This window comes from Tachypleus tridentatus, chromosome 12, assembly GCF_004210375.1.
Source record: "Tachypleus tridentatus isolate NWPU-2018 chromosome 12, ASM421037v1, whole genome shotgun sequence".
In the NCBI taxonomy this organism is placed as follows: Eukaryota; Metazoa; Arthropoda; class Merostomata; order Xiphosura; family Limulidae; genus Tachypleus; species Tachypleus tridentatus.
Genome location: NC_134836.1, coordinates 70,043,016 through 70,065,917, shown reverse-complemented (window position 1 = coordinate 70,065,917; position 22,902 = coordinate 70,043,016). Strand labels below are relative to the sequence as shown.

General features: G+C 33.6%; 1 protein-coding gene across 1 annotated transcript in view; it reads left to right on the top strand.

Moving 5' to 3' along the window:
* The window catches only part of LOC143235655 (adenylate cyclase type 3-like), a 93,287-nt gene that overhangs the window by 67,215 nt on the left and 3,170 nt on the right, over window positions 1-22,902 (top strand). The window contains exons 11-19 of the mRNA XM_076473880.1: window positions 1,308-1,472; window positions 2,147-2,237; window positions 4,194-4,322; window positions 6,976-7,250; window positions 10,990-11,068; window positions 19,158-19,319; window positions 20,148-20,294; window positions 21,535-21,633; window positions 22,101-22,224. Coding sequence (XP_076329995.1) covers window positions 1,308-1,472; window positions 2,147-2,237; window positions 4,194-4,322; window positions 6,976-7,250; window positions 10,990-11,068; window positions 19,158-19,319; window positions 20,148-20,294; window positions 21,535-21,633; window positions 22,101-22,224 — 1,271 coding nt within the window. The remainder of the gene's footprint in view (window positions 1-1,307; window positions 1,473-2,146; window positions 2,238-4,193; window positions 4,323-6,975; window positions 7,251-10,989; window positions 11,069-19,157; window positions 19,320-20,147; window positions 20,295-21,534; window positions 21,634-22,100; window positions 22,225-22,902) is intronic.

Below are 22,902 nucleotides of genomic sequence, written 5' to 3'. Positions count from 1 at the left end.
AACGAATAGTAGAATTGACTGTACATTATAATGCCCCCACGGCTGAAAAGGCGAGTATGTTTGGTGTAACGGAGATTTGAACCTGTGACCCTCAGATTACAAGTCCAGCGCCCCCTAATCACTTGGCCATGCCGGGCCTAACATTTTATTAATCGTGCCCGATAACTCTGAGGGAACGTAAAATTATATTAAAAAGTGAGAAGTGCCCTATTTCAGGATCTTTTTATACCCCTTCTGAGGCAAAAAAACTCTAAAAGAGGTTTGTTTATTTTAAGTTGAACAATGGACGTCCACAATCGAGGCAAGGGGTGCCTGTCTCCCCTCCCTGGAAAATGAGAAACATAATTCACATTTAGCACGTGTATATCAATTTATTATTCACGTTACTGTCTCATAGTACTTCGTTTTTCCCTGTAAAAATTTCTGCAGATACCTATGACAACGGGTTATCTGCACTAAACTAATCATAGGGATCGAACTCCATATTTTAGAGTTTTAAAGAAAAGTGGTATTCTGAACGTAAATGTTTTCATTTTAAGATGCAATTGTTTTATAAACTGAATGTAAGAATGGTCAGTTTTTTTTCTCATGTTTTTATGTCCTTTCACAAACATGGTGAAATAATTAGATAAATAGTCAGTTGTGAGAAATAAACATATCGATTTTCCATTAACACGCTCTGTTTCAAGAACGGACAAGGGATAGATGCTAAAGGAAGTGTAGAGAGTGTAACTGTTTCATAATCTCCAGTTTTTAATTTCACTTATCATATAGATTGTTTATAGGTTTAAAAAATATACATTATATAGAAAATATTTTATCCACCCAAAAATATATTCACAATATGTTAAACTTCCTAAAATATCAGTTCCTACGTTTTAGTTAGATATAATTTGCCTCTTTGTAGAGAAAAAATATATATGTTCTTTGCTGTTGTTGTTGTCAGCCGCTGATGGCTCAACGGTAATCATAAGAGTCTAAAATTCGGGGTTCGATTCCCACTACGTGAATTGGCGCTTAAACAAAAACAATGTTTGTTTGTTGTCGTTTTACCAGTTAAAGCTTGTGTACTATAATTGCTGTATTTTTAACTACAGAAACTGCTGTTTAAATTTTCAGAAATAGTAATTTATTTCATGAAGTTATTAGGCTTATACATTGAGCTCGAAGAAACTGAACCGCTTGTAAAGGTAAACACACACACACACACACACACCTAATTTACTGTTTTCAATGATTTTCATTTTAACATTTGATAAATCTGATTTGTTACTTTGTCCAATAACAGCTGCATTCTTATTTTCTAGGAACATATGGGAACATTCTCGTTTGTTCACCTTAAGGTTCAAATCTCTTAATTTGGAACGCCAGTACCGTGGTCGAAGAGCTATTACAATCATGGTTTCAATGGCAGGGTTTCTTCTGGTCATATCGTCATGTGATTTTGCTGATCTCGTGCTCGTTCCCGAAACGTGAGTTTTTTAGTTATTGGTGCACTTATTTTTCTGTCATGAACAAATCAGTAATGAAAGTAAAATAAGTCGTATAATTTTGTGGCATTATTAACATGTTAATATGTTCATAAGTGGATACCAACGCATGAAAAATCGGAATAATTACTCTTCAGAAACAAATCGTGTAAATGCTGGTTTTACTCCTGTATATATGAAGCTATCTTGAAATTTAGAGTTTTTTGGAAACTTCATAGCACGTGAATACAGGTTTGAGTAATTTGAAATCCTTTAATCTAATGGCTGCTCCACGGTCTTTATGAAAGCGAGTGTTGTTCCAACGTTGTAAAAATAAGTGTATTAAATATCAACAAACTTTATGAAGTACCTAAAATAAACTGATATCTTTCAATATATAGTGCCAATCACGTGGTTTAGGTCGAAGTATCTGATACGAGTTACAAAAGACTATCAAGTTCAGATTTGAAAAAAAAAAAGTATAAAAAATAAAAAACACCCGAGATAATCCAACAAATAAAGTAAGGCTAGGACTTACACTTGTAAAGCTAAACATACTGATGTTTCTATGTTTTGTGCTCTTGTAGCTTTACTTCTTTAGTATTTCAATTCACTGATTATATAGATCCACAAAATCTCAATACGATTGTGTTAATCAACTCTTATTGGTCCACTAGGTTGGCCGCTTTCCAAACTACCGGAAGTGTATGGGCGCACTTGGGCATTCCCTTTATCACAGTGTGTATCCTGCTTCTTACCATGTTGAAGGTATTTAATTTCTTTCCGTTTAATTTTCCCAGTTTATACTTACAATTAATCACCTTGACTGCCTGACGGTCTTTTTAATATTTTGGTTAAAAAATGTAAACGCCGCTACGAAAAACCAGGTGGTTAAAAAAAAAGTTGTGTGTGTATATATTGAACTTTAAAATATCTTTTTTTCTCTTGATTTACACTTACTACAGAGGTAAAAATTTAAAGTACTTCTAGTTTACCAAACATGTTAGGAAATATACCACGTGGTTGATATGTTGCTGGAGCAACTACTGTTTTTCACTTTGTTTTCTTCTATCCCGTGACTGTTAAGTAGACCACGTGACAGTTATGGATTAGGATGAATGTTTGTTTTTAAATTTCGCGAAAAGCTACCCGAAGACTGTCTGCACTAGCCTTCCCTAATTCAGCAGTATAAGGCTGGGAGGAAGACAACTACACATCACCATCCACCGCCAACTCTTGGGCTACTTTTTACCAAAGAATAGTGATTAACCGAAACATTATAACGCCCCACGGCTGAAAGGGCAAGCATGTTTGGTGCGACGGGGATCAGCGACCCTCGGATTACGAGCCGAGTGCCTTAAACTCCTGGCCATGCCAGGTCGATAAGGGTCAGTAAAGCTGAAGATATCTTGTCAAAGACAAACAGACAGACATAAAGTGTTTTTTTATAGTATAAATCAGAAGATTCTGGATGTTAGGCCACAAAAAGAAAGATCCAATGACATAACAATAAAAGTTAAAAGAAAGAGAAAGAAGCATCATGAAAGATCATGTTTTGCCGTAAATTATTTCTAGCTGTGTTAACATAGTTCCAAATCACTTTTCTATACTAATAACAATATAAAGTGACAAATAGCAACGATTTACTAATTATCTCATGATTCAGATTATGAAGCTGATGGTAAGGTATTTGTTCACTCCGTTAGATCACGAGAGTACGTCTTATGTGGTCATATATTTACATAACTTCTTGCTACATTATTAATATTTGTTTGTTACAACAACGGAAACTGGTGTCAGTTTCGTAGTACATGACATATTTACTCAAAAATAAACGTGATGAACTGGAAGATAAGTTTTCATTTAAATGCAACTAAAAATTGATAAAATAAACGATAGGAGGGATAATAAATAAAAGATAAACAAAATCGTAATTAAAAAACAGAGAATTCGCTGTGTCACACACGTTTACTTCAAATCTCTTCTAAGAATTTAAATATGAACATGCCACTTTAGCCTTATGTACTCCTAGTGGTAAACTAGTGTTTTTACAAACCTTCTTGTTTGACGCTAAAAACTGGGTTTCGATCTTCATGGTGTGCTTAAATATGACCAAAGAAATACTCCTGGCAGCGCTCAGCGGTATATTTGAGAGCTTATGACGTTGATAACCGGGTTTCGATACCCGTGGTGACCACAGCACTCGCAACTCATGTAGCTTTACGTTCAGCGACAAACAAACAAAATATTTTTGACAAAAATCTTACCAGTCCATGGAAAAAATTGTGAACCACTATAGATTACTCATTTAATAATGACACAAATATACAATTCGTATAGAATTTCATTATTTGGTCGTTCACGTTCAATAAATAAATATACTTCTCAAACTCTAAATTATCAGTTTTTTTATTTTCCTAGGACATTCACTGATATATTTTACGTAATTTGAAGATAGAAAAAAAATGAATATAATATACTGTATGTGATTTCGCAATTTACAAGTAGCTCAAACATAATATAAAAAATGTAATAAAAGTTAGGTAAAAAACAACAACCCTAAAACATATTTCATAATGGCAGTAACAGCCTTTATTCAATTAAAATAAGACATTTATTTTTAAATATCTTTTATTCAAAGTACTACATTCCAGAGTAAACATTCATTGGGAAATTTTCCAAAACAGAATATTGAAATGTACTTTATTTATTTTATTTTTTCAGACTTATACAATATATTTACCAAAGTTCGAGTTGGTATTTTTCCGAGCAGCTGAACTGAGGCCTTGGGTGAGGATTGTTTCTCTTTTAATCCTAGTTACAGTGTGGATAGGTCTTCAAACTTTGAAAACGGTAAGCACTTGCTGTTGTCTAATATCTTAGGAAAAAGTGACAAATTGAAACTGTAGAGAAAACTTAAAAGTAAATCGAAATTTCCAATAAAATATAGCTTATTTGATATATGTGCGTCTCCTATCGTCTAAGACTGTATTTACATCCACGTAATACATATAAAATATTTGAGTGAAATTTCAAACATTTGGGTACTCCTAAGTATCTAACATTGCACATAGTGAGCTTTAATATCTCACTCTGGTTTACAGAGTGCAATAATGAAAAAGTGAAACTGAAGTAGTCACTCACCTTCACCTTGTGTGAAGTCGCTCGGCTATACACTAGGTAGAGCCACTCAACTACTCTTCCTGTGATTCATTTTGGTGCTATATTAACTTAAAACCTGTATAGTATAAGAGCATGCATAGGTTCGGAATATTAATTGATGAATATAGATCTTCCTTATCCATACTTTAACCACTTTTAAAAGTATACTCATAAAATTCAGAATAAAAACAGAAAACAGACTATCTAGTTTATAATTTACCTTAATTAAAATTCGGCACTATTTTACAGTATAATTTTAGTAACTGTTTTAACAACAGAATTATGTAATTCATAAGTTCATAAAAGCTACACATTAGCGCTATCCATTTTGAATAATTTTATTTCCTCTAATTTCACATCCATGAACTTTATGAAACGGTAAATGGTTGCTAAATAACCTGCGAAAATCGCGTAATACCATTGAACTCTTCTGATACCCCCTCCTAGATACAACATGCAGTTTATATAATTCGAAACAACTTGGATCATTTGGTGGTTAATTTATTACTGAACTTTATGAAACCTATTTAAAAGTAACTAACAAAGAAGATTAGAATCTCTTCCTTAACTGTTCACTTGTCTTATTTTAACGTTGGTGAGTCTTTGGAATAGACTCGTATAAAGACAAAAAAACAACTGTAATAGTTTGAAGAGAAAACTTCACTCGGTAAATATTCAGTTCATTTTCCTATCGTAAAAGACGTTTACTAGTTCAAAGTGTTGCGCTAATGTATTCTCAAGACGTCTGGTATGGGTATTAAAACTTTAATTAAAATAAAGTACAGAACAACGTTTCGACCTTCTTAGGTCATCTTCTTTGTTAACCTGGAGATGACCTAATAAGGTTGAAACGTTATTCTGCACTTTATTTTAATTAAAATTTCGATACCCATGTCAGACGTCTTGAGGATACATTTTTACTTCTAGTGGGTATCTCGTCATCACGTGTGGCGCTAGTGATCTCTAGCAGGGTGAGCGGGCGGTTACGATAGAGCCAATAATGCTAAATTAATTGTTTCTATTAATAAAAATAATATCAAAACAGACTATAGCATTTTAATGAGTATCCGTGATTTATATTTCGTCATTTAACACTCTTTCACTCATTCAAAACAAAGAGGGACTCAAACAAGAACGATATTTGTTGAAGACGGTCATGAATGAAAAAAACACTGAATTAATTAATTAATTTTCATTTATTTCTTACTATGATGAATGAGTGTGGTATTGTCAACTTGTGTAAAAAGTATTTCAAGACTTACATTGTACTTGAAACTGAAAGACACCTAACATCTTTATTATCCCAAAACATGATTAATTTTAAACATTTCCTTTTCATTTCTTGTATATTTCATGATTCACTTCATTCCTTTGATATTTCTTAAAATCAGTAGTGTGTTTATCATTTTCAGTTTATTTCGTTCACGCAAACAGTTATCTTACGAGATAATAAATCTCTCTTTCTTTTGCACAAAAGGTAAGAGGCACAAAACATGCATATTTACGCTGTTATAATCATTTCTCCTTTTTAAGCTGCAGGTAATGCAATTCGTTGCGAAAATAGGTCCTTTTATGGAAAATAAAATCTAAACCAATTTCTACATGAGAAAGACCCACATGAAGTGCCGAAAGATTAGATTGGAAACTTTTATGTTATGACAATTTTTCCATAAGTGTAAATTCATGATTAAATACAGATTTTGGTTTTAAAAGAATGAAAAAATGGCTTTTATTTTTGTTGAGGTGCAACATGACACCTCGATTTTTAAAATTATTTTTCACGTACTTATACACATATTTTGGTTTTAAAACAATAATAAAGGTGTTTTATTTTTGTTGATGTGCAATATGACACCTCTATTTTTGAAATTATTCTTTACTAAGCTCTGATTACCAATGAACAAGTAAAATTGTCTTGTAATTAAAAGAGATAAACCTTTGAAAAACTTTGGTATATAAAAATTTGAACGAATAGTGTTTCTTTCAGTAAGTTTCTAATATTTACTGCTTGAGAACACAACAAATGAATCTCCATATGTTAGTTATTGCCTTGTTAAACTAAAAGTGCACTGACCGCTGTGCGTTTTATAAAAGTTTCGTTCCACTTCGTGTGGAAGAAATTCGCAGTTGTTGAAACACAAGCAAGTTTTTCACTATCCTCGAAATTCCAAAGTAAGGAAACTTTCTAATTGAATAACACATTATTTTACACGTTAAAAACCAAATAGTGTTTGAGTTAGACTAAATGAACCTACGTGTCTTACTTAGTGCAGTAGACTGCTATTCACGTTTCATGTTCTGTTGCTAGAAATATTTATAAGTTTTCTTTATTCTTGAAAAACAGATACGAAGAGCTTTCTCTTGGCCTGAGTTCTATCAGAATTATTCAGAACTAAATTTAAAAGCTGATAAAATCACCATTGGCCAACGTGATGGTTTTCCTCAGTATTTGATCTACTATTGCGTGACTATGTACTTAGGCCTAACGACATTCACACATACCAGCCATCTAATCAAGCTCGCCATTACGGTGACGATTACAGCTATTTGGTGCACCGTCAACAACATACCAATGAAGGCCATGTTTGAATGGTATGACTTTTGGGCTTATGGAAGCAGGTGAGAATAAAATAAACCAAAAAGATATGAAATTTATAAATAGCGCATTGCTTAAAAATACTAACAACTGATTTGTCACAACAACAACTTTCAAATGTACAATTTAACATAATAGTAATCATGTCCTTTTTGACTTGACCAAAGCGTTTTAAATTACTATAATACGAGAACAGGACACGCACATGTGTAAATATGTGTATATATGTATATACACCACTTTGTTTGTACAACGATACCATGGAGTTTTTATTTTTAATACAATTGAATTACAATACTTAAATTGTTGCTTGAAATGTTAATTAAATAAGTTACTTCAAACATAAGACCGGTAAAACTTTTTTTTAAAATGAAGACTTGGTGGCCAAAGATTTATTTACAAATACGCTTATATTCTTCAATAGGCCCAGCATGCCCTGGTGGGTTAAGGCGTTCGACTCGTAATCTGAGGGTCGTTGGTTCGAATCCCCGTTGCACCAAAGATTCTTGCCCATTAGCCGTGGAGGCATTATAATGTTACTGCCAATCTTACTATTCGTTGGTAAAAGAGTAGCCCAAGACCAGCTGCTTTCCCTCTATTCTTACACTGCAAAATTAGGGACGGCTAGTGCAGATAGCCGTTGTGTAGCTCTTTGCGCGAAATTCCAAAACAAAAGCCAATATATTCTTCAAATCTATGAGCTCTGAGCTTTATAAATTTTCATATTTCCTTTTCTTTTGTTTTTTGTTTAGTGTTGTTGAATGTGTATGGCAGTTTTAACTCCTAATAATAACATTCCCCTGTTATTAAAATGTTTTTATCCGCGGCATAACGGCTCATGGAACAGTTGAGTTTTTGTGTGGTTTTTTTACCATATACAAAACTCATAAGTATGCACAAAGCTCACTACTTCGTCATCTCTTGAGTGATTTGAGATATAATTGCAGCATTGAACTCATGAGGCCCAAACCTTTCGATTTTACACCCAAGATCTCATAGATTAATTTCTTCGTATCCTGCTTTAAAAAAAAAAATCAATTTGAGAGTAGGTTGGTAGAGATTTTGATGAGTAATAAAATCAAATAGGGTATACGGGCTACAACCCCATTCATGGGATCACAGGTACCTAACAGTATAGCTAATAGAAAGGGAAGCAAAGGTCTCGTAAATTAATTTACAACAATCCTGCGTAAAAGAATTTCAAGGGCTGCGGCTATTGAGGATTCCCTCTTGTTTGTGCTTGCTACTACTAAACATGCAGTTAGTTTGTTTGTTTTTTGAATTTCGCTCAAAGCTACTCTAGGGCTATCTACGCTAGCCATCCCTAGTTTAGCAGTGTAAGACTCGAAGGAAGGCAGCTAGTCATCACCACCCACCTCCAACTCTTGGGCTACTCTTTTACCAACGAATAGTGGGATTGACCGTACATTATAACGCCCCCACAGCTGAAAGGGCGAGCATGTTTGGTGTACAGGGATTCGAACCATCAACCCTCATATTACGAGTCGAGTGCCTTAACCACTTGGCTATGCCGGGCCATTAATATTTTGACCTATTTAGCCAAAATCTTTAGGATCAGCTTCTCAAACCTAAAATTTTCATGAAACAACCAATGTGTATTTTCAGTAACTTTCGGTTTATTCATCGAGTTATGTCTATTCTTGAGCCTATACAAACCGTAATGTTCACTAAAATTACGCCTTGAGTTATCTTTTAACAACTGTCAGTAATGCTTATTAAAACTTAAAGAAAGTTAAAACCCTTATATTCTCTAGAAAATTATTAACTAAACGACGAAAGCCGGTAAAGCCTTGAAAACTAACAGGCCTAAAATTATTGTAAAAAAAACAAGTTAAATATAGGTGGTTTTCCACATTGCTCATTAATTTGTCGATTGCGGCTAAATATCATAGGTGTGTATCTCAAATGCTGTTTATTATTATTTTGTTTTATAGCAGTATTCACTAAAACATCTCCACAAGTTATGAGAGGTTAAGCGTCAGGAATCTCACTAAAACAATTGCTTAATCTTACCCTACTTCTCGTCATATGCAGTAATCTTCATTAACCTGTTGACTGCCAAGTATTTTAGCTGCCACAATACAACTCTAATGCTTCTTCATTTTGTAACTTTTTCGTGACGCCAGTTTGGATCGAAAGTGAAACAATTTGTAAGTAGGTCAAATGCATGTATGGTCCTAACATCTAGCGTTGTAGTCAGATATTATTGAGAGCGAATTAACTCGTCCGTGCCACTGTGTTACCGATCGGCTTGGACGAGTTATCTCGTCTACGGCACTGAACAGGTTAAAGTTGTGACTTAAGCTAACCCTACTTATTGTCATTTGCAGTAATTCTCACTAAAACCATCACTTAAGCTAACCCTATTTGCCTTAATATTCACTAAAACTATTACCTAAGCTAACCTTACACTCCGTCATCTGCAGTCATCTTCAACTAAAACTACCACTTGAGTTAACCCTACTTGCAGTCACCTTCAGTAATCATCACAAAAACCCTTGAGCTACTCCTGTTCGATGTTGGTAATCCTACTAAAAACTAATCCTCAACAAAACTATATCTTGATTTATCTCTTCTTTTTTTTTGCTTTAGTAATGATTTAGAGATTAAGTAACTAAAACTAGGCCAAAAAAAATCAAACGTAGCTACAGGCGGATTAAACCTATAAATACGTAAAAAGTGTTAATCTTCAAAGAATATTCAACTAATCAATTTTAATCATCATAAACGGTGGCGACAATTTCACGGCTTCTTCACAACGATTTTAGACATTTCTTTTTATTAAATTATTTTATGAAAAAAAAGTGCTACATTGTAGGTTAAAAAGTAGCTTGCGTTTGACCATGTGTTACTGTTATGTCTACAGCGTACTATAGCGTATGTTAGGAAGATCGGTCTCACAAAAATAACATACCGCAAGTTTTAGTACCGTAATCTTTTGACACGATGTTTATATATTATACTTGTAACACGGAGAAAGTTTGGAATTTGAAGATGTTAAAGATAACACGTTATTTGGCTAAATTTTATTTTATAAAACAGAATTGCTGTATCTCATATAAGTAACAAAGATTTACTTTAGCCATATTTTTATTATAAAGATGTAATAACGTATTTTAAAAAAGAAGTCCATCATTTTTGGCAAAATCCAAAAGCTTAAAAGTCAGTTAATATTTCTATTATTTACGCATATTATTAATCTTATTGGAAACGAGAATGAAACATTAAGTTTCTTTGTACTTCAAATTATTTTTAATTGAATAAAGTGTTAATTTCTGTCGTCTTGCAGAACATTTAAATGGCCAGGTGGCTAAGGCACTTGACTCCTAATCTGAGGGTAGCGGGTTCGAATTCCCGTTACACCAAACGTGCTCGCCCTTACATCTATAGGGGTGTTACAATGTGACGATCAGTCCCATTATTCATTGGTAAAAGAGCAGCCCGAGAGTTGACGGTGGGTGGTGATGGTTAGCTGCCTTCCCTCTTGTCTTACATTGCTAAATTAGGGATGGCTAGCACAGATAGCTCTCGTGTAGCTTTGCACGAAATTTAAACCAAACCTAAACATTTAAAACTTGAACGGTATAAAAGTTAAAATATTTAAATTTGCTCTCGATACCGAATTTAAAATAAGTTAATGTGCTTTTTATGATAAACTCTCATAAATTATTATGACTAACTTCCACATCTTAATAACGATTGTGTGCCCGCTAAAAAGTCATATAACACGTTTACTTCCAGACAACCAATTGGACATCGTGTGTACCTTTCTGTCGTCTTGGTCACCATCTCGATTGCTGTTATTACAGTCAACAGGCAGGTAATGTATCCGTTCTTCTATAGAGATAAAGAAACCGACAGAGTGAAAATTTTCATTAGGAGTCTAAAGTACTTAATGGATTATCCACGTTGTATATAGCGTTTGTGCTCAGCCGATACGAATCGACTCTGATTCTGGTTTATATTATGATGTCGTTAGGCTTAAGATGTCTACGTACATCATAATTCAATAAAGTATATATTAAAATCTCCTCAGTTTCTTACCAGCCCTCTATCGTTCATATTTACAGTGAAACAGTTTATATGTGAAATTAAACTGGTGTCGTAATCCTTTGTGTTTTTCAAGTGAAGATAAAATATGATTTTCCAAAATATTGGTTATTATCAGAGTATAATTTAAGCTTGCAGCTCAACAACGAAGCGTTTGTGGGCTTTAAATAACAATGTTAACTGACGGGTGTGATGAGCTGAGATCTAAAGTGGATTTATGGTGTAAAGCACTCAAGCTTATGGAAGTAGAAAACTTATTACTCTGGACAAGAATGTAGGCTACTGGGACTTTCGATGTTCTTTATAACTGATTTTATGAGGGTCAATACACCAGGGAAATAGTTAAACATGGCCACCTGGATATCGTTTTCAAGTACCTCATTAATAATGCTTGGAATGTCAGTCATCACTTTGTGTGTACATGACTGTAAGCTACCTAACGTTGTTGTAATGTCTTTGCCAAAATGATGACCAATGGTTGTTGAAACGTTGGAAGATTTTGTGTCCATCTCTCTTACTAGTGTATTTACCTTTATTTTATCGTTTAGTAAACGTTCCTTAGGTTATACACGTGTGATAAGTCACATTTGATTCAGGATATTAATTATTCTAATACAAATTTGAAGACTGAAATATTCGAAATAACGATTCAGGTCTGTCTTTTGCCTGTCACGTGCTATTGCCGAGGAGACCTTACAATCAATACTAAAACTCTTCACTTGGGATGAATTTTTGACTATTTGTGAGACGCAAACTTGATACTTTTATAAACGTGCTACAAAACGCCACTTTCAGCATAAATCAAAGCTAGGTGTCGTAAAATATATCCAATAAATAAACATTCTTAAGGACAACATCTGGTTTTAAGTATATTTTGTTATTAGAAGTTCTGATAAAAGTGTCAGCACACAGGATTACACACGAGTTAGTTCACTGGATTACACATCAGTTATCACACTGGATCACACTCGAATTAGTACACCGGAACACACACAAAAAGTGCAATGAATTTTGAATTCAACCATGATTAATGGTTGATTAATAGTTGACTATTCCTATTGGAAAGCGCTTGAGTTTTGAAACTTTCTTTGATATTTCTTAGAATGTTCTCTTGAAGAATCCGAGTTTCTCAACTCCACTGAATGTTCGTGAATTGTATATTCAACTCATAACATTATATCTCGTTATCTACGAATTAATATTAAAATTGGAGAGATAATTTTTATTGACATTCTGATCAAAACATGAACTCGTTAGCTACTAAAATGCAAAAAAAATGTTTTTCGTAATCTGAGAGTCGCAGGTTCGAATCCCAGTCGCACCAAACATGCTCACCCTTTCAACTATGGGGGCGTTATAATGTGATGGTCAATCCTACTATTCGTTGATAAAAGAGTAGCCCAAGAGTTGATGGTGGGTGGTGATGAGTAGCTGCTTTCCCTCTAGTTTTACACTGCTAAATTAGGGACGGCTAGCGCAGATAGCCCTCGTGTAGCTTTGCGCAAAATTCAGAAACAAAAAAACAAACAAAAAGTGTTTTTCTCTCGGTCAAACATAGTGTTCTCCCAAGTGGATTTTACGTACAATTACAATGTTACGTACTATAATTTATGTCGGACGAGTCTCTGATTTATTATGTTACTTACGTTACGTGTTACAATTTAAAATAACAGGAAATTTTAATTTAATAATTAATCAAGTTTTAATATGCATCAAATTTATGTTATTTGCCAACAAGAATTTATACACACACTTTTTAACATGTGTGTATTTTAATATAGAAACAAAAAAAACAATATAATTTATAATAACGGTTATTACTAATAATTATTAGAATTATGATTTGTGTACAACAGTTTTTACAAACTATACTGAGTCTTTTATCTCGTCTAGCACTGAATGTTTTATTGATAATCCAATTCTTAGTTGATATTGTTACGCCTCTTCTGAGCTAACGCTGTCTTTTTCATGGCTGGCCTCACGCCAGGTACAAGCTGACTCCTTCTAGCAAAGATATTTAATATCCTCGTAGAAAAAATAATGCCCGAAGTAATTCACTGCAATTAATTGGTTTATAACGTTCGAAATTTATAATGTTCCTGGTCAAATTCTGTAGTTTCCTTATTAATAGACGTTAATCACAATTATAGCTTCCTGGGCCTATAGTATACCAACTGTAGCTGTCCAATAATATTCTATTCTCGACGGTTCAACAGTATTCCAGCGCATTTTTCGTAAACACAACCAAGAATATATGTCGCATGTAAAAACAGAAAATTATACAGAAACAAGCGTAGGCACCAAAATAAATGTATAACTGTAAATCCGTTACACTTCTCTCCTTGGAGATTCAGAAATTGGCGTTAGACACTTTTAACCCAGATATCACACACACACACACACACACACAATTATAACAATACAAATAACTTTTATAATAATAATAAACTTGCACAATATGTAAACATGCTTAAATACAAATGTTACCTTTTGTGTTTAGCACAATCGATAACACTATGTAATAAATTTTGTACTTTTTCTTGTTCCTAGGCAGAAAGTGTTATTTCTCAATTGCTTATGCCTAAAGTAAATGGGAAAAAACAAACCTATTTTTCTCTTCAAACTTTGCTTTTATGACCTGGGAACGTATAACGAAAACATGATGGGAGACTATATTTGGGGGCTGATACGTGAAAGTGATTTACCTTACAGTCGCAAATCTCGAAAAACTACTCGCTTCTAAACATTTTTGTATAACTTTAGTATAAATACATGTAAATCTTGATTCATATATTGTTTTAGTCAGACCTTATGTAAATGAAAATGTGCACATTTGCCCCTTTTTACATAGAAAATAGGTTAATTTATAAATTTCATTATGCATGTCATAAAAGCAAAGTTTGAAGGGAATACTGACAATTTTCTGTACTTTTTACAACATAAGCAATTAAGGAATAATACACATTATCTAGGAAAAAAATTGTTTCATAGTATAATCACACGACTTAGGTGTTCTTCTAAAGGTGGGATAGGTTTTAAATAAGTAACAGAAGTTTCCTTATTAGTTTTTCTAGCCAATTGACATGCATCACAACTTTTACAAAAGTGATAAACGTCTTGCTTAATATTTGGTCAAAAGAAATGTCTCATACTTTTGTCACGTTGTTGTTTTGAATTAAGCTACACAATGGGCTATTTGTGCTGTGCCTGCCACGGGTATCGAAACCGGGTTTTTAACGTTGTACGTCCGCAGACATACCGCTCAGCCACTGGGGGCTACTTTTGTCACATGTCTTATTCACATTTAAATTGCCTCCCATGAGAAGTTCATGAGCAACATTGAATATTTCCGATTGATGTGCTTTTGGAAAAACTATATGATACACTACAGTCATGTCCTCAGAAGCTTATACGTTTGATGGTGTCCATTTTCGCATTAGCGCACTAGTTTTGCAAAAATGGCCTTTTGGAACTTTTTCCAATTTATCTTTAGGGATTGCATATTCAAATAGTGAAGAGATCTGTGGATCCTTTTCTTGCTCCTGGATCGGTTTGCTTTTAGAAAATTGAACTTTCTCAGCTAAATTAGATCCCTTACGCCCATCATCTTCACTCGTAAAAGACTTGTCAGTAGGACAATCACAAAGTCCATGTCGCCTTCAAAAAATATCTTTCACAATTCTATAATTTCATCCTCTGAACACGTGTCTGTAATTTCTCTTTGGCTTAATTTATTTGCCTGAACTTGAGTCACGACACACGAAGGAAACACATCTGGATTCTCCTCAACAACAACATCAGATAAAACAGTGATCGACAACAACTTTCCCCAAGTCACCCTTAATTGGCAGAATAGGTCTTGCTCCAACTGGTCCCGAAACTAGGTGTGATGTTAAATAAATGTTAGGAAGAGGAACATTAACAAAGCCGCCATCAATAACCTGAACAATAAGAGATTCATCAGTGGCAGAACTCGAATTTAAAGGCAATACACAATAAAGGCAACTCAATCATTGTTGCCCCAGTATCGCATAAAATACGTGTGGGATTAGCAGTCAAAGACTCAGAACTAATAAACACAAAAGGTTTAAATTACTCCCTGACTACATCAGCCATTTTATCAGTAGCCAAATCAACAACGTTGGGTGATCTGGTGAAACTATGTCCACATGTGGATACAAATACACTGAGTGTTACCTACTTTTTCTTTTCAAACTTCAACAGTCGGACATCACGTGGCCAGGCTTTTTACAAAAATAGCAGACAGGCTTTGATAATTTGATAAAATTTTATCATGAGTATCTGAAGATTTCGAACCATAGAAGCTAGGTCTTTAGAGGAATCCAGATCTTTAGTGGATTGGACAAATACTGGATTTTGTTAAGATGGAAGAAATTTCTTTTTATAAAAAGTTGTTTTATGAGTTAAAGTGTAACTATCAGAAAGAGAAACTGCTCCCTCTAGTGTTTCAACTTTCTCTTCATTCAATTAAGTTTTGATATCATCACTTGTACAGCGTTTGAATTCCTTAATTGGACATAATTGTCTTAATATGTCAAAATTGTTGCCAATATGCATAGAATTATACCGTCGATCAAAATAAACTTCTTTTTTCGTGAGCAAATTCCATATAAGTTTGGCTGTCTTGCTTGCAGTAACCTCGAAACATTTGACTATAAGCCTCCAGTACTCATATGCTTTGGCTTGAAGGATAACTTCTTTAACCTTATCATAATCTGTATAATCTTCTAGAAAAAGATCATCATAAGTTTCGTGTGCTTTACCAGCCAAAACACTGTAACAATAATGACCATTTCTTGTGGACCATTCCATGGTTTGGGCAACTTTCTCGAAATGTAAATATTTATCCATTTCATTAAATGGTAGTGCTTTAATATATTTAATGAGCTCAGAGTTCTTATTTAGCCTTGGTCGATTGGAGTTCAGTCTGATTTCCTCTTCTGCTTCAATACGGGCTCAACTCTTTCTCTTTTTCAGTCTGAATACAGGCTTGTTCTAGCTCGATTTCTTTGAGTTTTAATTGGATTTCTAATTTATCTTTATCACTCAACCCTGATCATCATCTACTGGTATTTCAGCAATACTCTTTTGAGATCATTTTTTCTGACTGATATTTTTAAGATCTTATTTTAAGATTTTGACAATTTCAAGCAATTTACTTTTGTATATTTTTTTAGCTATTCAAAGGAGGGCGGTTCAAGAAAACTCTGATAATCAGACATAATTAAATTTTGTTGACACTGATAAATATAAATTAAAATAAAATTTGAATTTATTTCGAATTTTTACTCTGAGTCAGATCCCTGGCACAAACCCCCAGTTTATTATGTTACCTGTTATAATTTATTTCGGGCGAGTCTCCGATTTATTTTGTTTCGTACATTAAGTATTACAATTTGAAATAATCGGAAATTGTAATTTAGCAATTAACTGAGTATTCATTGGTATTAACTTTACGTTATTTCCCAACAAGATTGATAACACTATTTTCTTTTTTAGCACAAATATATTGTAATGTAAACTCTATTATAAGTTTTACTAAGGAAAGCTTCACACAGTACAATGTGTTTCAAAATTCTATTACATTATTAAGCTTTACTAAGGAAAACGTAACACAATTCAGAGTGTTTAAAAACTTTATTGTGCTATATAATCTTTAACTTTTCTTACAAATAAACATTGCTTTAATTATTCTTGTCTTCTTAAGTAATAAAATCTTAATAATAATATGAAGAAACTGCGCATGTGTGTGTGTGTGGGATATTGTGGGTAAGGGTTAGCACTGTTCAGATACACGTTGTAACTTGATTTGAGTGGCATGTTTAATATACTCGTTAGTAATAGCGGCAAAACGACAGTTTTTAAATATATAATTAACGCTTTGCCCAAGCTTTTCATTGGTGAAATTAAGCTTCCCTAAGATGAATAATTTTTAAAATATAATTATTGTAAATATGAGATTTTTCTTCATAATTGCTATACATTACTTACATCTACGTGATACCTGCTAACATATACACTACACTGAGCCAATAACATAGAAAATAGCAAAAAACGCGAGATTTGTTGTGAAACCATTCAACTAACTAGTCGGACATACTGCTAATTGCTATTAAACGCTAGAAATAAAATTATTAATTAATGATATGTTCCAAAAAATAACCATGAAATTACTTTTATATTTATTAAAGGGGGAAAATGTTGAAGTGTGAATATGTTCGATCTAGATAAATAAATAAACATATTTTTGTGAAAACCTATTGCTTAGATTTACATTTTGTGGCATTATTTGGCAATGTAACATCAAAGCGGCTATTGTGCAGTGAAATTGAATGCGAACCACACATTTGAATTGTGAATTTTCTACATAGACATAACTATTATCTCGTTACATTCAGCTAAACTAGCATAGAAGGCAGCACATTCGCGATATATTTCTTGAGGCCGATGAATTAACTAGATGAGATGATACACACCCTAGTAATACGCTTTGAAATTATTTAACATGCGACTCTGTTTAGACAATTGTTCAATAGAACTTCGTATATCAAAGTTTCAAACAGTCCAAACTACTGAAAGTGACTTGTTAATGTATTGTTTTTAACCATTGATTAACCGTTATATAAATATTTAAGTTAAAATGATGCCATATCATGATGCTATGACTTTTGTTTATCAGTTATCATAACGTTAATAATTTTCTTTGTCATTTATTGTGATATTTATCACTGTTGTTCTTATGTTATCTTAATGTTTCTAATTTTTGGTCATTTGTTATCACAATGTTATGACTTTTATTCAACTGTTATCAGGATAATTTTGTGTCTAGATGATTTGTGACCGTAGTAAATGTGATTTTTTGATGTTTTTTATCATACTGGTTATCATTAAATCCTGCGTGATATATTATAATATTCACCGGCAAAACGCAAGTAAGTATCGAAGATTTGTTTTAATCGTGTCTGCATTACAAGAACGTTTCGTATCGTATGCAACTTAGACATTTTGTTCATATCTACTCTAACCTCTGGAAAGGTTAGTTTTGTATAAATCATTCTGGTAAAACTGTTTGAATAATTCTATCTACTCAACTTCGTTCTTATACTAGTATATCCGCATCATTACTCAAGTAAAGTCTTCGTATGTCACTCGTCAATTTAAGGGTTCGCAACGCTGAAATCTGGGTTTTAATTCCCTGCAGTAGACAGATTACAAACATCCAATTTTGTGCTGCAAAAGGAACCAACAAACAAATATTCAAGTAAACGACTTCGATGAGATTTTCAAGTCACTGAAATATTTGCATCAGTATTTGATTGTTATGAAATAAGTGAAAACTCTGAAGTCATGTGGTCAGAAAACGTATTTAAGATAACGACCAACAGATGGCGATATATATATATGTAGAAACCGCTCGTTTGGGTTCAGAAAATATTTTACGTAGAGGAGCGAATATAACAAACAATTAGAAAATACTATAATGATTTGAGAATATGCATTATTAAAGACAGTTGGTATGAGTTTAAATAAGGTTGAAACATTGTTCTGTACTTTCTCATATGGTTTTAATACCCATACCAGCTGTCTTGAAAATACATTTTTACTTCATATGGGTTTCTCGTCATTGTGGATTGGAGAATTTCTTGAAATTCAACTATTCATTACTGAAAGGCCTAATTAATTGTCGTCTGCTTCCTCAATTTTTACTTATCATCATATAGAACTCTCACAGGAAAATATATTAACTGTAAGAAAATTTTGTTTTATTTTTTAGTTATTTTTTTCAGAAATAAAAACTCGTATTTTTATCCCAAATCGTAATATGTTGCTTATTTCAGTTGGAACTTACTTCACGACGTCTTTTCATGTGGAAAAAAGCAGTTGAAGAACAGAAAGAAAAAGTTGCTGACATGCGCAGAAAAAACGAGGCTCTTGTATACAATATTCTTCCTCCCCATGTTGCGAAACATTTTCTAGGGCGAAGGAAAATGACGAGGTTTGTCTTTCAAAGAGAAAGTTAGTTATTTTACTTATGTAAGCATAACAGTAGATAATAGAAATTACTAATTTTGGATTTAATGCATAATGGAAGCTGGTAAGTACGAAACTACCAAAACTTGTAAAGTACGCGAAGAATATTTGTTTGTTTGTATATTTTTAAAATTCGCGCAAAGCTACACGAGGGCTATCTGCGCTAGTCGTCCCTAATTTTGCAGTGTAAGACTAGAGGGAAGGCAACTAGTCATCACCACCCACCGCCAACTCTTGGGCTACTCTTTTTACCAACGAATAGGGGAATTGAGCGAAACATAACGTAGCCACGGCTGAAAGGGCGAGCATGTTTGGTGCGACTGGGATTTGAATCCGCGACCCTCAGTTTACATTTCGAACGAATGCATTTAGGAATAGACTCAATCTCCTAAGTTGATAGTATCCCGCTAGGGCAGCGATAAGTTTTCGGATTTAAAACGCTAAAATCAGGAGTTTTATTCCCCTCAGTGGATACAGCCCGATGTATCTTTGTTAGAAGAAAAGCGCACAAACACTCTAATTTGGCCGAACCTTGTAAAATATTAGGGTTAATTTAAGGCCGAAAATATCATTAATAGCCAGGGTACTCGACTGACGAAACATTATAATCTCTATAAGTATAATTGTACAAAAAGTATATTTAATTAATTATGCTTTCTCGGCTGATGCTTTACTTTGACTTTAAGTACATAACTTACTTTGATTGGAAGCTGTTGTCATTACTTAAGTTTTTTGAACGGTAATTTAACTTTATAATAAGCTGCTAGAAATGGCGAAAAGTGATTTTTTTTTTTCAGGAGTTATATAGCAAGAGTTACAGTGCGGTAGGAGTATTATTTGCTGCTATGCCTAATTTCTCGGACTTTTACACTGAAGAATCAGTAAACAATCAGGGATTGGAATGTCTTCGATTTCTGAATGAAGTTATATCTGACTATGACGCAGTAAGTAAATAGTTAAACATGAAATGTTTCTCAACATGTATGTATATATAAAAAATGTTTCAGACTGGGAGTTCTTTTATTTTTGAATTTCACGCTATCCGTCCCTAATTTAGCAGTGTAAGACTAGAGGGAAGGCAACTAGTCATCACCACCCGCCACCCACTCTTGGGTTACTCTTTTACCAACGAATAGTGGGATTGACCGTTAAATTATAACGTCCCCATAACTGAAATGGCGAGCACGTGTGTTGTGACGGGGTTTCGAACCCGCAACCCTCAGATAACGAGTGGAGCATCCCCTAACCACTCAGCCCAGGTTGGAGTGATTCAGTACGGTCAAATTGTAATGTTAATTGCAGTAGGTTTTTTTTTTTTTTTTTGCAGTATATTTTCAGTTATTAGTGTTACTACTTTTTATAGATATGTATTTAACCGGAAATAAGAAATTATGAAAATATTTTCTGTATCATTTATAAGTTTACCAATAGCAACAGAGTGAAACCGAAATACATAATTTTTATTTGTACGTTTAGGGTATGTTTCAAACACTATTGGTTTACTGTAACGGAACTTCGCTTGATATACGTTTAAGCTAATCAGTTTTTTTTTCAAAGGCTTCTTATGATTCTTGAAAGTGCATTACTCAAACTCGCAGATTAATTTATTGGAATGCTGCCTTAAAACTTTCAAGTGCCGCGGCTATCGACGATTCCCCTCTTGTTTTGTTTTTTTCGTTGCACAGCTGTTAGAATTCTTTGCTTCCCCCCTATACAAGTATTTATACTTCTGGCTGTTTTGCATGTGCGTCATTGAAATGGTCGATTTTATTTTGGAGGGGTGTTTCGTAGACTGTGTGTAGTGAAAATAACTGTTCGTAGGTATCTCTAATTTACTAAACAATTTCGTGATGAATAAACGTTTGTGAATTACAGTAGTTTGAATGTTGTTAGCAGAATTTTCTTAGTTTGAAATGTTAACTTATATCTGTACATCAATTATGAATAAACAGTCGGAATATCTTTCCGCTTTTCTCGTGTACTGTATTTAATATAGTTAAATATTAGCGTAAGAACACTTTTAAAGTAAACTGGGTCAATAGGAATATCACAGCCAATACCGGGAACCAGTTACGCACCAAAAGATGTATTCGAGTACTTAAGCTTTGATTTCTTAAAATAAACATGAAAGTGTTGGGGAGAATTCGTGTGATTTAATACAAATGTTAATTTACTTTTAAACAGTTACTGGAACAACAAAGATTTAAAGACATTATCAAAATCAAAACGATTGGATCGACGTACATGGCAGCTAGTGGACTCAACAACGAAGAATCGACAAAGGTACACTGGACGATCACGTGACTAACAAAACGTTCACTGATTTCATCATTAAGAACAAAAACAGATTAACTATACATTTTCTGAAGAATTTCGTCATAGCTATCAACTCTAAAAATGATAGATACAGTTGTTTAAACTTTGTAACCTAAAGTGTGACGAATATAAGTATTTAAAAACGAATGAAACTAAAACGGTAAGAACAAAGTTCACTACTTTACTCCTTTGACTTATTTTGTGTTTATAGGTTAGGATTTTATTTCAATTATCGCTATGTTTGACTTTCCATAAAATGTTACTGAAACAATGATAGCTAATTATTAATTATTTAATTGGCGAAATGAAGTAATTATTTTTCACAATTCTAGGTTGATACTGTTTCTGTAAAAATTGTACATTTGTTGCTTAAAATAGATTAGATTAAAAAATTTTACCTAAATGTATTGATATTACGTAATGTTGTTTTTAAGCCTAATATTCCAGTGAAAGAAAAGTGGCGTCATCTAGCGGATTTGACGGAATTTGCTTTGACGCTGAAAGAAACACTTAGTAATATAAACAGAGAAAGTTTTAACAATTTTGTCCTGAGGATGGGTAAGTCTGCTTTTTTTGTTTTACCAAAAAATAGAATTTAATTTATTCCTGTGACATGAGCGAACTTTAGGTTACTCGGCCATCTCCGTGTTTATTTGTTTGGCTTACAGCTCAATGAACCATAAATAATATTTGCGTGCAGAGGCGTCGCTAGGCGCTGGCACCCAGAGTTCGTGCTAGGATTTTATACGACAGTGTCCCGAATTCCTATTCGGTGTCTTGAGAAATCAGAATAGTGTGTGTTCTTCTTATAACAAAGCCACATCGGGGTATCTGCTGAGGCCACCCAGAAGAAATCGAACCCCTGATTTTAGCTTTGCAAGTCCGTAAACTTGCCGCTGTACCAGCGAGGGAACAGAAATCAGAATTTAAAAAAACAAAAAAAACATGATTGGTATCACACTGAAACGCCGAAAATTCCTGTACTAGTGGCGTCGAGCCCCGAATCTTCTAATTAAGGACTTAGCGACGTCTCTGCACTGTAGTTGCATTTGCTTGTTAATGGTGTGGTTGTAATTCCTCGTCGTGAAAATTTGAGGTCTAAGTGAAGGTTTAATTAGAAGTTATTATATTTTGATAGCTTAATATTAACCACACCTCAGTTGTGATGTAAGAAAAACACGTAGGTTCAAGAGGTCTTGATAGAAATGAATAGAGCCCGACATGGCCAAGTGAATT